This window comes from Phyllostomus hastatus, unplaced genomic scaffold (assembly GCF_019186645.2).
Source record: "Phyllostomus hastatus isolate PE091 unplaced genomic scaffold, TTU_PhHast_1.1 phas_scaffold_129, whole genome shotgun sequence".
Classification (NCBI taxonomy): Eukaryota; Metazoa; Chordata; class Mammalia; order Chiroptera; family Phyllostomidae; genus Phyllostomus; species Phyllostomus hastatus.
The window spans coordinates 31,751,923-31,770,585 of NW_025334009.1; the positions used below are offsets into that span (position 1 = coordinate 31,751,923).

Here is an 18,663-nt window from a genome sequence, read left to right on the forward strand (position 1 = left end):
TGGTGCCTAGTGGACACATGATAAATGTCCAATGGCTGTCATCTCCCTGAAAGTGCCTCTTGAGAATGGGAGTGGAGGTCTAGCCTACTCTGTGACAGTGTCTGTTTCTTCAGTACGAACTCACACAGTACATGATTGGTCAGTGGGGGAATGATGTCAGCATATTGTGGAAGTCTTGTGGTTCTCACAGGCTGTTTTCCTGGGGCATTTATGTTTTGAAGCAACCAGGGCAAGCTTTCTTACAATGAAAGAGAAAGACTTAGCATAATGAGAAGACCTTAAGCAAAGGGTTGAACGTTGACGGAAAGACCTTTCTTTAATACAAGTAGTGGCCCATTTAATGGTTTCCAAAACCACTGCATTTTCCACTCTGTTATCTGGTGGAATGAAAAGTAAAGATGAGGAAACTATGAAAACATTTTCCTTTATGTTGCATTTTCATTTTTTCACAAGGAAGTCTATACTCTGGCTCAGATTTTTAACATTGATGGAACTAATCTCTATGATATATGAATGCCCCATAGGACCTGCAGTGTTTAGGCTGCAAAGAATCTGATGCACTGGTGCAAATGCAGGTTGTAATTTACCTTTGCTGCTAATTTTATTAGGATTGCTGTGTTTTTGTTACATTCTGAATGGTCTTCTCCAAATGTAAATTTCCCCCATAGGCTCTGATATGTAATTCTGCAAATTTTCAGAATATGAGGCTTTTTGCAATGTGTATACAACATTATAACAGAAGGACCTCTGTTAGGAAATTAGAGTTCATTCAGTCACCTTCAGGGAGCATATACTCCATTTAGGCATAATAAATAGTTGAACTATCAGCAGACCTAACCATCTGAGACAAAGATCAAAACTACAATAACCCTGTCAGAACACACGTGTGAATCAAAGGAAAGGAAGATATGGGGGTTCAGTGCTTGGGTGTGAGTCTCCAGAATGCCTCTCTTTCCGAGTGGCCAGTGCTTTCCTCTCCACATCCTGGAGTTAATAGGCATAGGGTCAGGGCACTGCTGGGGTGATGGCGACACCTAGCTGGGCTCCAGGCCACCACCCTGCTTCACCCATAGCCTCTCCTCTGCTTTTAGATACTGAGCTTTTTCTAAGGTTTGTTTCTAAACAAGGGTTTTGCCGTGATGGGTACAAACTACAGGCCATCAAATGTGACACAGTAGGTCATTTTATGTGTCAATATTTCTGTCCCCAATCATACTTTTCCCAGACCTATAATAACTCTACAAACCTTGTACATGTTGGTCCTTAAAGAAGATTCCAGAAAATTTTTATTATATTTTAGGAACTCCAAAGCCAGGGTTTTATCCATAATGCATTTTATTTACTGTCTACATTTGAAGCCATGGTAAAGGCATCTTTGAGTTCTCCTCACTGGCTTCTCTGTAAGAACAATGCCATTGTTTGGTTTGAGGACTTCTTTAGTTACCTGACTGATTGAAAAGGAGATTTAAAAGAAAACATTTTTGTTTGGATAAAATTTCAAAAACTGCATATGACTTTTATTTTTGTTGAAACCATTTTTGCATTACAAGCTGATGTCTTCCAGGACCTGCAGAATAGGATTGGTGTAGGATTTGGTTGTCACATCTCCTCAGTCTTGCTCAGCCTGGAACACTTCCACTTGTCTTTCTTTGTCTCTTATGACACTGACATTGTTAAAGAACATAGTCACCTCTTCAATAATAGAACATTCTTCCTTTTGGGCTTTTCTGGTATTCCTCATTGTTAGATGCAGGTCCTGCATTCTTGGTCATAATCCTACATAAGTGATGTTGTGTTTTCCTAGGATATCCTTTCTCAAGACACATGATGTCCATCTGCCCCTCGTTAGTGTTATTAATTTTGATCACCAGGCCAAGGTTTAGTCCACTTCTCCAATGTAGATTTACATACAGTATGTACATTTTACATATCTTTTTCTCCTAGAACTGATAAGCAGCCTGTGGGAAAATAGGCTTGTAATATCCTGCTCTTCATCAAAAAATTTCCCCTGCTTTTTGCATCCATTGATGGCTCTTCTCTGAACCAGTCTGGATTGCTATGGCTGCAAAATGACGTTTTCCAACTCCAGCCACTGTGTCAACACTTGTCATTGACAAGGGAATATTTTGGATGGTTCTATAACCCAATAAAATGTTTCTTTGTCCTGCTTGGAAACTCAATCTATTAATATTCTGAAGATCACATTCTCTTTGATTTTTGTCTGGAATGTTTTGGAATAACCTTTGGACAAAAACATTAAGATTCTCATCTGTTCCAGGGTTGCCATTTTTCTGTTTTATACTATGGCTCTTCAGATCTGGTCTTATTCAATCACTATTCACTCTGCCCACACCTCTGATTTAAACAGTCTGTGATTTATTAGAGGGGAGGGGAGAGCACAATGAGAGGGAAGCAGGCAAGCTCCTTTCAGCCCCACAGCTATGCCGGGCTTTTGATTCCTGTTTCTATGCTCTCATGCCTGTCCTGCTCCAGAGCTAGGATGCCTTCTCCTCCACCTGTCCTAATCGCACCTGTCCTTTGACATGGGGAGTAAAATCCAGCCCTGGAGGGCTCAGAAAAGCAAAAGTCCTATAGGCCTTGGGATGCACTGATATACGAGACAGAAAGTCCAGCATCAAATGGCCAAATGGCAAGGCTTCTGCTTACCATGTGCAGAGGCCACTGATCTTGGGAACTTTTCAGGGTATCTCTTGACCTGTGATTGAGGATTATCTTCTGAACCTGTTGGGTTTCTAGGAAACAGTGGCTATGGGTTCCCAGGCCTTGGGAAGCCATGACTGGTAGAAATGGGAATTGGTTATTTTGAGTGGTGTAGAGGCCTCGAGTTCACCAGGCCCAGCCAAAATGGGTTCTGAACCCTGTGAAAAGAGGAAGTCTTTGGACTTCACCAGGACATGTTTCCATAATGCTTATAATTCCAGAAAATTCTGAAGCACAGGCCCCAAAGTTCTAGGCAGACTTTCAAGGCTGTGGCAAGATCAGGAAGTGAGTGGGACTGGTGATAACAGCCACTAAGGGAAAGTCTCAAGTTCACGGTTGGAGGAGCAGAAACTGAGGGGTCTCTCTTTCCTACTGTGAAGAACCCGGCTACCTCTGAGACACCCATGTGGTAATCCATCCCGGGGCTCCCATGGACCCAAGAGGGACAGGCAGGGAGGCAAACACCAGGAGTCTAGACCCACCGGGTTGGGGGAAAGTCAAGTCTGAGAATGTGGAAGTAACTCCAAGAGTTGGTTTTCTAAGAAGTGGCAAAATATATAAATCCTAAATCAGGTCAGAAAATAGATCAATTGGGAAGAGATAAATAACATGTGTCAGCATTGGCTAAAGTCTGAATCAAGCTGGGTCTCCCAGCACACCTCCCAAAAAGGGTCCTGTAGCATAGGACTAGGCAGGCCAACAGAATCCAAGGCCAAAAGCATGAACAATTGGGAGCAACCACAGGCAGCTGGGCCCATGATCCAGCCTCCACCAAACTCTCAACACCTGCACCTGGTTTCATGTCAGTGCCCTCCTCCAGATCGCTCAGCTGCTCCTCAAAGCCTCTGCCACCCTCCTATGTTTCAACCCAGCCCTGTGCTCTTCTCTCCCAGTGGCTGGCTTGGCTTCCTCTTTTAGCACAGTGTCCGTGAGCTTTCACGTGCTGCTCTGTAACTGTTTGTGGAGCAAGAAATTAATTAATGACTGACAAACATGTCTCTAGAGATCTGCAATACAAAGTAAGAGAATAGTCAGTTTAAAATGGAGCAGGAGCCCGTGTACCCAGGAAGCAACATTACTGTTCCAAGGCAGCTAGATTCTCCACAGTGGTAGGAAGAGACCTTCAGTTTCTGCTATTCCAACTCTTAGTGACTGTTGTCACCAGCCCCACTCACCAGAGTTCGGCCACTATAACCTCCCGTTCCCTCCCCTTAATACCTGATCCCAGAATGGACAGGTAGAGAGGGGCTTATTGGTCCAACCAGAAAGGTCATCCCATCTGAAGAAAGGGACCTAAGGAAGTTTCTAGAATGCCATAGGTAAAAAAAAGTTGTTATGGTTTGACTTTAAAAGCAATGCTCAAACATATCAAAATATAAAGGTCTGCTTAACATAATAACTAAAACATACTCCACCTGCCTCAACCTTCCCAATTCCCAGAAGTCACTATCTTTAATAATTTGATGTGTTCCTTCCCAGCTTTATTGAGTATCGTGTGTATGTTTATTTCGATATAGTTTTATGGCCTCAAAAATGGTCTCGCACTATACATACTGATCTGTTCATCGACTTGCTCTGTTACTTAATGATGTATCATGAATATGACCTTTTCCCCTCTTAGTACCTTACTTCATGCCTTTGGAGATTTTTGCTGCTGCCTGTGGGTCTCTCAGGCTCTTCCTCAGGCATCCTTAGTATGAATGAACTGGAGAAACTATTTAACAAGCTCTTTGGGGATGGCCATTAGGTGACTTCTGATGTATCATTTCAAACAGTGCTTCAGTGAATATTCTTATATATGGTAGATGTTTCTGTACACTTGTATAGATATTTCTGTAAAAGAAATTTAAGAAGAAAATTTATTGGGTCAAAGAATTTACACTTTTAAATTTTTTGAAATAATTTCAAGAAATGAAAAGTGTCAAGAATAGGAATGGTACAAATAACATCCATATAACCTTTTCCCAGATTCTTAACCTATTGTTGTCATTTTACCCCATTTCTTTATTATTTGCCTGATTCCAACCCCCAAGTATTTTTTCTAAACTGTCGGAAGATGTTGCATACATCTTGGATCTTCATCCCCCATATACTCTATGGATTTCCACATCCCCTAAGTGTAGGGATATCCTCTTGTAACTACAGTACAGCTGACAACTTCAGTGATTTACTATGGATAAAACAGTGTATCTAATCTTCTGTTTTTATTCTAATTTTAATTAATTCAAAAATGTTCTTTTTAGCACTTTTTCCTTCCAGTACAAGATCTAGTCTAGGATTAGATATTGCATTTTGTTACTACATCAATTTAGTCTCATTTAATCTGGAACATTTCCAGACTATTTTTTGGTTTTTGTTTAATGGTATTAAATTTTTAAAGAACAATGTAACTCTTTTTAATGAAAGCTTTCTCATGTTGGGTTTGTCTGATCTGTCCTCAGGACAAGGCCCAGGTTATGCATCATAAATTTACATAAATGACCAGAGTGTCCTTCTCAGGGTATCTGGAGGCACATGATATTCATCTGCCCCTTGTGGTGATGTTAAGAATTGCATATTTTAAATTTAGTGAAAATGGTTATTTCCCAAAACCTTTTGCCGATTTATACTCCTGCCACAGTTTCTGGGGTTTCCCCATGTCCTCATCACCCCACCCCAACACACACACACACACACACACACACACACACACACACACCATTACCGTCAGTCTTCTTCTCTTAGGCCTTCACTCACACTGTGTTTGTTGATGCTTTGTTTTAAAAAGAAACCAATGAATGTTCTCTCTCATTTCACTTGCAGGCACACCTTAATATTCTTCTCTCACAACAAATGTTCCCCAAACATCAAAAATGTGGCAGATTCGCCTGGCTTTTTGTGCCCTGAAACTCACTGGTAGTCAGTCTGGGGGTGACAGTCTGGGGGCAGAAGTGTAATGGGACCTTTGCCTGAGAGTTTGGGGCTCCATGTTCTGTGAAAGTAAAGCAGAAGCCAACTATTTCTTCTCCTTTGGGAGAGAAAAGATGCAACCTGCCCTCCACACACAGGGACACATGTTTCCATTTGTCTTACCTTCTTCTTTCCTATTACCCACTGTGGGGAAAAGGCAGTGCAGACTTCAGAATGGAAGGACCTGGGGTCAAGCGCCCCTGCACCTGTTATAAGATGTGGACAAATGGCCACTCTCCTCTCTTCCTTAGCTCTCAGGGTCCATAAAACAAACCTCAAAATATCTAGTTTATGTCACCAATGGGGATGGTACACAGGAAGGAGCTGGCGGCCTCCCTGGATGGTCTTTGGGGCAGGTGCTGCCCCTCCCTGGCCATCCCTCACTGCTGCCAGGGACCAGGGCTCCTGCAGGGAGGCAGGCAGAGCAGGCTCACTTGCACATCTCACACTCCGCTAGCATTAGCTAACAGCTCCTCATCCACCCCTCTGAGATAATTAAGCATTATTATCCTTATTGGCAGGTGGAGACAGTAAGACAGAGTGGTTAAGTGACTTAGTTATAACTGCTGGGATTGTTCGAGGGAGAAAGCATGCCAAAAAGGAGGTGTAGTTCAGGAGGCTAGAAAAGCTTAAGCTATTTAATGTGAATGATTATTTTTAAATAGCTGTTGGAGGGTGGGGGCAGGAAGAGAGACTAGAGGCGTAGCTAGTGGACATTGGAAGGCACCAACAATTACACCATGAATGAGGAATATACCTGCTATACCCATTAGAAGTGTCTGTCAGGCACTTACATTGCGTGAAGAGGAAGGAAAAATAATTGAAGGCCATAGTCAACTCAGGACAATGGAATAAAGCCCACAAGCTTCCCACAGAGCTAGACAGAGGTCTCTGAGATGGCCAGCATCCATCTGCAGACAGAATCCAGCTGACCCAGCAGCCCCCACCTCTTGCTGCCTACTGTCAGGAGCCCCTGCCAGCCACATTGCCATAGGAGGTGTGACCCTACCTTAGAGTCCCAGGAAGCCCCAGTGTCCTCCTGCAAGTGGGAACGTGAGGTTCATGGAACATACATGGGTGAAGGTGCAAGAAGTATCATGGCCTATTGACAGAGATAGGAACCATGATGACATGGGTACAAGTGGGAGAGTCACTGGCTGAAATAGGAGAGAAATGTGGTCTGTTGGGGTGGGCCCCGGGGCTAGGGGTGGACAGCAGTGAAGCAGTAGCAATGAGGGACTCCAGGAAAAAGCACATTTCCTGACATGTTCAGAGAAGCAATGCATACATGCTGGACACAGCCCAGGAAGCAAAGAGGAGATAGCAGGGTAACCATCTAGCCTCCTCCTCAACCCTGCCTGTCCCCTGTTCTCTGGTCCTCCCTGCCAACCTTGCTATCCAAAAGGCCTAAAGCCTCATCCTCCCACCACCTCTCCCTCGGGAGTGGGAAGTTTTTGTTTCAGCAGAAGAGGAGACACATCCTTGACTGCCAGGTCTCTGGTAGGTACTGGCTCCCTCCGTAGGCAAAGTGCAGAGACTCTAAAGCCCATCACCTAGCCACTCTCACTCGGGGCAGACTTTTCAGGACTGATAAGGAGGCCAGGCCTGGGGGATTGCAAAAGGAGAGGCCAATTCTGAACCAACACTAGGCTGATTCACTGTGAGACTTCCCTGGACAGTGCCCTCCTCAGGAAAGAAGCGGTATTGTTCCGTTTCCCTCCACTCCCCCTGGCCTGGCTCAGAGAGCACACCCACTGCCTGCTTGTCAAATGAATGAAGTCTGCCAGTGAATTGTTTAGCACTGTCTCTCCATCCTTTCTTTTTAATTATAAACTCAAGATGTGCTGTATGATAAAATAATAATAAAGCCCACATCTCAGCCATCAGGGGCTATTTTGAGGGTGAGGAATAAAAGACAGCTGTTTGCCCTGACAGTGTAATACAGAGAAACAACGTCTGTTTGGTTGAACAGGGTTTTTGTTTTGTTTTTTTCCCCCAGCTGGGAAACATCACCAAGTGGCCTTTCTGTTCTTCACACATGAAACACACACTATCATCCGCATATTTTTAGTTAATTTATGTCCAAATAGGCTTTTCTCTAGCTGCTGGAAAATGATGTTTGGGCTGCAATTACCTTCCCCAGCATCTTATGGAAGGGTTTCAGAGCCCACAATGCTCAGGGGAAAGGCAGCAAGGACCCCACTGACTGTAAATCTCTGCATTTGTAGTTATTCAAATCACATATTTTATTACTAGTATGAAATACATTGTGCCATTCATTTTGGAGGAGCAGCTAATGCTTCAAGAAAAGCTTTGAAAAACATTCTATTTAGAAACAATTTTGTCTGCAGCCAATGCAGTGTGTCTTTTGGGGTTGTCTTTTCTCCCAGCCCTTTTCTGTTCGGTGTGCTGTTTGCATGACTAATAAGACCATCCTCTCCAAAAGCTCACCTGTTCCTGCAGCCTGTTTCCCACCTGAGGTTCTCATTCTCTGTATGTTGCATCATAATCCTTAGTATAGTAATAAATTACAGTGTCACCATCAAGATTGTGGCTTCTGGAAAGAAAGAAGCAGCAGGGCCAGATGAACTCTTTCAGAAGATGGAGAGACTGTTTTCATGCAAATTCCTGGCATCCTGGGGAACTAGGAACAGCCTCTTTATTATATAGAGTCAGTTGCAATTCAGCAGCCAGAAGCCATTTCCACTGGCTGTTAGAAGCTGGTAGCATTTGGAGAAAGATAACCTTTTAGGCAGAAACTTTTTTTCTTTCTTGGCTGATATGAGCCTTATCTGGAAAAATCACTTGGCTGATCAGGTTGAGGAAAATGGGTCAGTGTACTTTCAGAGTGCCTTTAAATGGAGACATTCATTCTGAAAGACCTTCTTCATTTAACATTTAGAGCCACACTGGACCTCTCAGTCCAGGGCAGTGGACAGTGACTAGGGAGCAGGAGGAGGGCATGTCCCATGGACACACCCCGAGGGCAGAGCCATCTGTGTCTGAACTGTTTACAAAGGGCAGAGCAGAGGCCCTGTCACTGCCAGGTGCCTCACCAAGGCTGGTCAGCCTCACAGCCAGGGTGGCCACTGCTCTGAGGGGAGAGTCCACAGCCACTCCAGAGGGATGCTTGATGTGCAATGTCGACTTCATTCTCCCTCCATTTCCCTTGGGTCACAGATATACTTGATGGAAACTTTGATGAAGCCAGTCACTGCCCTTTTCCCCCATCATCTGGAGACTTTTTGAGCTTTAGTGCAGTGTTAGCAAATATTTGCCATATGTACCCCCACCCATTCCTTTACTCTGGATAGACATCGCTCATCAGTCATGACACTCTTCCTTGCTGAGCCCAGAGGAAGCCTCAGAATCCTTCTCAACCCAGCCACTAACAATGACCAGAGCTGCTATTCAAGATGAGACTTCACTCAGTCTATGGCTTATGCTTACTGTTCTATGGGTTTCTTAGCCTGGGTACGTAATTTACAACTTACTTATCCTGGGGTTGATCTGTGCCAGTGGTTCTCAATGTATGGGAGGCATACTGGAAATTTGTTAGAAAAGTAAATTGTTGAACCCTATCCCAGAACTCTTAAATTCCAAAGTCTGGGTTATGGCCCTGTGGTGGGTGTTTTAACAAGCCTTCAGGGAGATTTCGATGCACACTCAAACTTGAAAACCACTGCTCCTGGCCAGTGGTCATGACTAATGACTTCACATTAAGATTACCTGAAGCATGTTAAAACCTACCAATGCTTGAGTACCACTCTCAGAGATTCTGAATAAATTAACTTCCCCAGTGTGACTCCAGTGGGCAGCCAAGCTTGAGAAGCACCAGGCTCGGCTTTCTGGGTATGCCAGAAGAAGGGTATTGACTCTACCTTCAGCTACATAGGCTTGGAGTGGCCACCTGGCTGGGGCATGGCTGGTGGGGTTCTCTCACAGGCATGTCATGCCTCTCCCATGAGGAGGAGTAGCAATGGAGGCTCTGGCAGCAGCATCGGAGCTGCCTTCTGACTGTTGTCCTCACCACATCAGTGGCCATGACTTGCTGCCTGGGTCTGATCAACAGCCCTGAGGAAATATGACAGAGGCCTCTGTGGTTTATCTGGAGGGCTTTGACCTAAATGTTGGAGGTGTCCCTCATTCCTGAATCCCACTGCTCTCTACTAGTAGTTGATGGTGAATGTGCCACCTGGGAATTTAACAGGAGTATTTTTAGACTAATGCCTGATAAAATTGTACATACTCAATGTATTAGTTTCCCAAGGCTGCTATAACAAAGCACCACAAACTGGGGGGCTTTAAACAACAGGAATTTATCCTCTCATAGTTCTGCAGGCTAGAAGTACAACATCATGGTGTTGGCTGGGTGATGTTCTCTCTTAAGGCTCTCAGGAGGAATCCATTCCATGAGACTCCTCTAGTTTCTGGTGGCTGTTGTCAGTCCTTGGCATTTAGATGCATCATTCCAGTCTCTGCCCCTGTCTCCGTATACTATTGTCTTCATGTGGCTGTCTTACATGGATGCCAATCATTGGATTTAGGGCACACTCTAAATCAATGTGGCCTCTTCTTATTTGCTTATATATTCAAAGACCAAATTTCAAAAAAAGGTCATATTTACTGGTGTAGGAGAATAGAACTTGAACATATCTTTTTGGGGGATACAATATTATACATAAATTCTTATTTAATAATAACACTAACATTTGGGGTGGTTTACATACACACACATACACACACACACACACACACACACACACACACACATACTAATGAGCATGGCATAATGCTCTCAGTCATAAACCTACCACTTTAAGGGGATTCCTCATGTATCATGATCCAATATTTGATGAACGACTCCGTGATCACTGTACTCAATATTCATGAAGGTCTGGACTTGTATCCCCACAGACTCTTTGTCTCACTTAAGATGGCAGAAAAAAGTACAGTAGCAATGCCCAGGCACACAGAAGTATTACCTTTATAGGTATCTCTAGGACGAGTAACTAGCAAGGGGAATTGGTCCTATGCTTAGACGTTGGCCTATAAAACTCCACAACCAAGTGGGTTCTATAACCAAAGCTACAAGCTGTGCTTATGTAATCTCACTGTGGCAAGACAGTGAGCTGGCTGGGTGGCACTGGGGACATCCATTGCTCCTTGAGAGTGGGGATGAGTCTTATCACCACCACATCCCCAGCAGGGTGTTGGGCAGAGTGGGTGCTGCAAAGATGCCTTTTGCAGGCTGGTTGAGGCTGAGGGACCAAAATATCTCTTCAGAGACCTCCACCTGCTGGCACCACACCTGCTGGCAGATGTGGGTGTGGATTATCAGCAGGTAACACTGAAGATGGCTATGTTAGAATTAATCTGCTACTAGATACCCTCTTTTTATTTATCAAATTACATGCACACAATCTTCATAGTTTGTCTTATACCTGAGTTAAGGCATGATTACTCTGAAGCAGTGGATTTCAAACTTTTGGAAAATTCCTCAGCAATACAGCCATTCAATGCCAAGCTGTATGTGGAAGGTCAGTGTATGAGGCCATTTGGAGCTCAACAGTCCTGATGGCAGTGAGGTGCCCCTTCTTCCTCTTCCGTTCTCCCTCCCACATGCCCCAGCAGTGACCCCCTGCCTCAGCTCTAGGCAAACCTGGTTCCTGCAGAAGGCAGACCTTCAGACCATACCCTCAGCATCCTGGGGTAAGTGAGTCATCTGGTGCTTGGAATGACCCTGCACAGGGGCCAATGTTCAGTCCCTCTTCGCCCATGTGGATACAGATTCCTGCCCAGTGGGCCTCATCTTTTCCTCACCCCAACCCATTGAGAATTCTCTCCTCATGTTTCTTCCCATGCAACAGAGCAAACTGCTCCTCTATGCCCTTTCCTCATGCCTGCACAGGTGAGGGCCAGGGACTCCTAGAGCTCTCTGCAGTCAGATGAATGCGATAGCCTTAGGCCTTCTGGTCCTGATTTCTCATCCAGTGGGAGGACCACCTTGCCAGCAGAAACCCTGTCTGCTGCAATACCACCCACTTCCTTTCCTCCTAGTCCCCTGCATGTGGCTGGTCACCATCCTCTAAATTAATAGAAATTCTTTCACATAATTGAAGGCAAGTTAAATGATCATCACCATAATTAACTCTGAGTATTAGACGACAAGGCGGATGATACAATGTTTAAAAGCTGGGAGGAAAGTTTCAGACTCGCAGAAGGAGAGCACCTGTCCCCTGTCTCTGGCCTTCCTTTGGTTCTGCCTCAGAGGTCAGCAGCCCCTGCTCTCTTGGCTGAGTGGGAGAGCTGGTCATGACAAGCTGTCACCTGCCTGTCCAGGGCCTCTGTTCTCAAAGGCTCTGCCACCTGCTGGGATGGGGGGGTGGCAGTGACAGGCCCGACTCTGTGTTCAGTGAGGCCCAGCAGCACGAGGTGGCAGGAGGGCTGAGGCGCCCCACCAGCGGGACTGGCAGAGCCACTTTGCATGCAAGAGGGAGCAGCTCAACAGCTGTCACTGTCAGCCCCTGGGGTCTGCTCCAGGCTTGGAGGAGAGGACACCTTCAGCCTCCCAAATCGCCTCTTCAAAATTCGGAAAAGCCTCACTTCATCCCCCCACCCTCTCTCTCCAACACACACACACACACACACACACACACACACGCGCGTGCGCACAATAAGCCCTAACGGTCTTTTACTCACAGACCCACACGGCCAAGTTTTCTCCCTGCCTCTCATTCTGACACACATACTGATACATTCTCACATGGAGCTCTCTCTCATTCCTTCCCTCCCCATCCCCCCACCTGCATGCACTCACATGCTCACGTGCACATACAGTCACACCAGTTAAACTCCTGCTCTCTCCTACCTTACCTAACCCAGGTATCACAAGAGAACAGAAAGCCTGCTCCTCCTCTCCTCTGGGCCACACCCTCCCCAGGTCTGGCAACATCCTCACCCCTATGGGCAACATACAACCTGGGGCCCCTGAGCTATTGGCCCCTGGCCCCCATGTGTTTGACAACTCTTGGTTCACTGGGTGTATTTTCTACCTTTTTTCCCAGTCATGAGTACCATGTAGATAAAAGCAATAAATTCATTCCTGTTCTGAGGGATGGTGAGAACAGCGTGTCCTGTTGCTGAGCAGCTCAAGCCTGCTCTCCAGGCGTTTGTCATGTTGCTGGTTGGTGGCATTTAAGCTGAGGACATCTCCCACCGCAAAAGCCTGCCATAGTCCCCAGGGGAAATCAGGACTGTCTTCTTTGCAGAAAGCTGGACGTGTGCCTGGGGAGGTCCAGCGGACCACCTTTCTTCCTCCCAGACCCTGGGTAGGAGTCCAAATAAAAATACACTTTGCCATTTGCTCTTTTCTCTTTCCCTCATGCTCAGATTAACCAGTTACATGTTTTTAAGGTATTTTAGCTAAAGTCCAACATTTATCTCTGGTGGTTTGAAGAGATCGTGTGAACAGTCAGAATAAATATAGCCTCCTTCAGCTGAAAGCACAAAGGCAAGGAGAAGGGAGCAAGGGAGCTGCAGGTTGCATGGATCATAGAGGCAGAGTCCAGGCTTCAAAAAAGGGTCGTGGAAGTCAGATCCTGGTATTTGCATGAAGAATTGAATATGAGGAGCATATTTGTTCTAGAGAATGATGAGTTTTGGAGGGCAGCCTTGGCCAGTGCCCCCACTTTACCCCTATTAGTGGAGTCGGTTTCCTGCAGAGAGTGCCTAGCCCTCTGCTCACCTCCCTTTACCTCCTCTTCAGAATCCGGGCTTTAGTCACCCTGGCTTTTCGGCAGTGACTGTTCTTTCCTCACCCAGTGTCTGCATGTGCTCCTCTACCTGGGCTTCCCCTCTCCTCACTTGCCTGATTGACATCTACTCATCCTCTAGGACTGAGCATAGTGGAACAGTAGTTAACATGCACAGTGTTTACCCTCTACCCCAGGCCCTGTCCCAAGTATTATATGGACGGTAGCCCACTTAATCCTCACAACAACCTGACTGTGTAGGTGTGTTTATCAACCCCATATTGCCAATAAGAAACCGAAGCACAGAGAGGTTAGGTAACTTGCCCCGGTCACACAGGTAGAATGGAGCAGTACTGACATCCATACTCGCCCAAAGGCTCCAGGAAACTACCCCTCTACTTGCCCCTGGCCATTGTTCCCGCCCCTCCCTGTGTAGGGAAGTCTCCTCTGGTTCTCAGAACACCTTATAGCCCCCTCAGCCTCACCCTCATCACTTTCATCTTGTTAACAACACATTTTAAATCTTTTTACCTGCCTCCCCATTCCCTGTGCAGCCTGAAGCAGCTTCCCTGGCTAGCTTATCTCTGGGACACCAGCTTCTCAGAAGGGCCTGGCACACAGCACTGTTCATTGCCTATTTGTTGATAGAGCGAGTGAATGAATAAATGATTTGGTATCACCCCTTAGGTGAACACAATAGGCCAAAGTCTGGCAGACAAACTGAGGGCCAAGCAGAGAACCAAGTGGGAAATTTCAGGGTGGAGCTGCAGGTCAAGAAGCGGGGGGTGCAACCCCAAGAGCAGCCTGTTGGAAAAGTGTATGTCCAGCCTCCAGATGCAGACCTCCACGGTGGAGCAGGGAGGATGGCAAGCATCTGCAGAGACCTTGCCCAGGGCTGTCTGTAGGCTGCAGAGCAAGGAATATCTCACCAATTTCTTGTTTGTTTTGCTTCTTCCTCACCCAAATTGTGTGGCTCACATAGCCAGTCTCACATCATATGGATTTTCACATTGTAGTGCATTTACAACAGTTACACTTTCCTCCCACACAACAGTGATGTTAGGATCAGCCCCTAGGGAACTAGGGGCAAACGAAGCTGCAGTACCAACCATCACCTCACATGTGGTGTGCCCACATGTGGCATGAGACGAGCACAAGCTATGCAGATACTTCTAGAGTATCTCATGTGCAATGGGGGGCTGCCCATGGGGCATGGACTATCCCGGCTGTCCTAATTCAGGAGATATGGGAGTGGGGGTATGTGGAAGGACATGTGTGCCAAGTTTATTTTCACCTGCCTTCAGCTGGACACCTGACAGTTGGGCTGACCAACTTCTCCTTCTTCCAGGGAGGGAAGATCCCCGTGAGATGGACGGCTCCAGAAGCCATTGCCTACCGCAAGTTCACGTCTGCCAGCGACGTCTGGAGCTATGGGATTGTCATGTGGGAAGTCATGTCATTTGGAGAGAGACCTTACTGGGATATGTCCAACCAAGATGTGAGTGTCAGCAGCACCTGGTTGCCACAAACCCCCATCCAAGAGACCCCACAGACAGTGGCATACCAAGACCTCCTAACTGCTTCCCCACTCCAGGCCTCATAACCTGACTTGAGGGGATCAGGGCAGGCGATCCAGGAACCCATGTGGCACCAGTGTTTGAAACAATCAAAGAGCCCAGCATGTAGATGTGACCGTCACAATGACCGAAACCCCTGTAAAGGTGCCCGGGCCAACCCAGGAGACAGTGGGCTGATCCTGAATGTCTGTGGACCATGAATAGGTCAGGCCCAGATAAATCGGGCAATTCTTCCATGCTGCCGAGCAGCCAGCCCGTGTGTTCTCTTTTCACCACTGGAGACTGAGGGGCAGCAGTGCCGGTCTGGGGGCAGCTTCCAGGCCACTGTGCCTCTGGGATTCACACCCCTCAGCTTTAAGGATTGGAATTCTAAAGGTACCCCTTTTCCCTGAGAACTTGGTCTTCTAGGAGCCCATGTCACCTGTCACTGAAGGAGGCATGAGAAAGCCTCCCCAAGCTGATCAGATTCAGACAGGCCACGGGAGTGGGACCCTGTCTGTGTGAAGGTGTCAATACCCACTCCAGCCTGCCCTCACGGAACAAGGGTGTGAAAGAAAGACAAGGGCCATCTGAAGCCCTTTAAGTAAGGGTACTGGGGGTAGTCCAGATGGGACTCTTTGCTCCATAATTACTAAAATGTTAGAAATCTTTTGAGGATGACTTGCTTCAATAAAGCCCCAGTCAAAAGTCCTGCCTGGATTTCCTCACTGTTCTGGACCCTGGGCTGTTCCCCAGGACCCTTTCTTCCTTTGTATTTTGAATACATGTGCTTCCCTTAGAACTAAGAGGATTTCCGTTTGCTAAGCCTGCATAGCTCTGTTTTCTGCTTGCTCTCCCTTGGTGCTGGGGCAGGTCAGTTATCTTGCTCAACTTACAAGCAAAATAAAGGCAGGGCTGTTCTCCATTCAGACCTCTGGGCAGGGCACCCAGCCCTACTGGGAGCATCTCCATGCATGGGTGGACTCCAAGGCACTGGTAAATGAGAAGTCAGCCCTCAGTCAGCCCTCTGTCCAGCTCATGGTTTAAAGCCGTGGCAGTTGCCCAGAAGATTGAGAAAGGTGGCAAGCTAGGAGTCCAGAAAACACTTTCCAGGGAGACAAAAGAGGAGCTGGGTGCTGCTATGACAATGCACCCCACTCCCAAAAGCAGAGTGGCTTCAGCCCAGATGGGTGACAGGGCTGCCTCCTTAACCAGGTTTCAGTGCCAGCCATGTGTGGCATCTGGGTCCTCTATTATCTATGATTATCCATGCTTTGCCTCTGCTCCTGTAGCATGTCGAATCGGTAAGTATCAGAATTAATGCCGAGGCTGCTTCACGAAATCAGTTGCACGCTGGTTTCGTCCATAACATCAGCTAGATGAATAATAAATATTAGCCAGAGAAAGCAGACCCATTTTGTCCTGCCCAGAGACTTTAATCCGATTAAGAACAATTCAGCACACATAGAATGGATTATGAAACTGTCTGACAGGCAAGATTTCACATTCAAGATATTCTCAGCAAATGCATTTACCTATGCTGAAAACAAATGGAATTTCTGATATTAGACTTCCAGAATTTCTAAATAATTTATACAACAAACACTCATTGTATACTAACTGTGGCAAAGTATTATGCTTGCTGGTAATATTCATGGAGGGTTTACAGTCCGGTGGCACATACATGGGGTAGCGGGGACATTTGGATGGAGGAAGGCTTCCCATATATTTGCCGCTTGAGCTGAATCTCAAAGGGAATAAGAACATCTGCAAAGGAACAGTTTATCCTAATTTTGTTGTATTTCTCCGACTAAAGCCCCTCAACATTGTCCCAAGTGCCACGCTGCTGTCTGTGGAGGGTGGGAGGTGACTTTAGCGCATTCAGAACACATCTTAGGACCTGGCCTGAGAGAGAGCCAGGAGGGGCTCCCAGCTGCTCGGCTGCAGCCCCTCTCATCAGAAACCACAAAGGTGGTGTCAGTACTGGGTTTTACAGATGACAATAGAAGGGCTTTAAGAAAGAGAATTGCAGAGGCAAGTCAGAGTGCTGGTAATTGGGCTTCCGGAGCCCGGGAAGGTCTTTGAACATGTATAGAGAGTTTGTCAGCCAGAGAGAGGACTTGGAAGTTCTGCTGCTTGGATCTGATTGACAGAGATAATGAGAGTGGCAGAGTGGTGGAGAGAAACTGCTGTTCTATTGAAACATCAGAGCTTAACTTAACCCCTCTGCCCTGGTTCCTCCACTGCTCTGAGCTCCTCCACTTCACTCTCCAGGTACCGCCCACTGCCCAACTCACTTATGGTAAGTGCATGTATGTTTTAGGGCATCCTGGAGACTCCACTGAGGACAACAGGGCAAGGGGAAGGACTCTGCTCATTTCCCAGAGGAGCACCAGTTACTTCATCAGGTGCCAGAGGCACCTGGGCTTAACCCACATGCTCCTGTTCCCACCCAACCCCCACAGCTGCCATCTCTGGGTACAGGGGAACAAAGACAACCCTGCTCTCCACCCCATCCTGTCCCTTTACGCCCTGGGGCATTGGCTTACATTGACCTTCAGGATGGCCCAAACAGTTGCTGCAGACCATTCAAAATGAGCCAGCAGCCTGCTCAGGTGACAGTTGCCTAGACTGGTTCTCCCATAGCCTACACCCTCCCTCTCACCTTCTCTCTAGAAATGCCACTTGACCTCATCCTAATCTTTGATCTTTTCAGCATCCATTCATCCCATTCCATTATGGACTGAGGAAAGGGGCCCAGGATGCACTCCGATTTTCAGTATTACTCAGTAGGACACTGCATGCCTCTAGTCTGGGCCACACTTTCCACACAATTCCATCATGGTCTCTGGAGTGTAGACCTATCCATTGGCCAGAGTGAAGGTGTTTTTCCATGTCCCCCGCCCCCCGTTTTCCACACCTGCTAGCAAGGCAGGTGTGACAGAGGATGATTCCAAAGCCCCATTAGGGGACTGGAATTGTTTTTTGTTTTTTGGGTTTTTTTTAAGTAATGATGTTTTAATGTGATTATAAGTTATATGCACTCAGAAGATTTGGAAAACACCCAGATCCTTAAAAAGAGAATAAAAGTATCCAAAGGCATAGTATTTCAATGAAAGATTCAAGTAGACAAATGCTATCCACACATGAATTAATGACCAAGGTATTTTTTCTCTGGGGTGATAGGTAAAGGCTTTTTTTCTCCTTCATAAATAAATATAAGCAGCATCCATGCTCTCAGAGTAATAACAATGAAATCATCTAGAAGAAACAGCAAATAGAATGAAATCACATTTTGTAAACATGAGCATGAAAGGAGGTTCAAATGCTATCTTTCTGGACCCCCAAATGACCAGCAGCAGAACAGTGACCTTCTTTGCAGAGACATCTACTGAAATCGACATGGCAGAAATAATGGCCTCCACATTATACGGGGGCGGGGGGGGGCGGTTTCTATTGCTCATGTGTGCAGTGCTCAATACTCATTGCCTTACCGCATCATGTAATCTCTGTAACAACCCCACCTGTGCAGTTTCAGGAGGTCATGCGACTCTCCCAAGTGTCTGGAGCTAATAAGAATTGGAACAAGGATTTGAACCCAGGCCTCCAAGGCCTGTGCCCCCAATCAGAGTGCTCTCCCCTCATCACCACAGCACCTGCATCTGCTCTCCCAGTAGACCTGT

General features: G+C 46.4%; 1 protein-coding gene across 1 annotated transcript in view; it reads left to right on the forward strand.

Moving 5' to 3' along the window:
• EPHB1 (EPH receptor B1) overlaps positions 1-18,663 on the forward strand; it is a 417,172-nt gene that overhangs the window by 388,367 nt on the left and 10,142 nt on the right. The window contains exon 13 of the mRNA XM_045857296.1: positions 14,773-14,922. Within this exon, the coding sequence (XP_045713252.1) occupies positions 14,773-14,922 (150 nt within the window). The remainder of the gene's footprint in view (positions 1-14,772; positions 14,923-18,663) is intronic.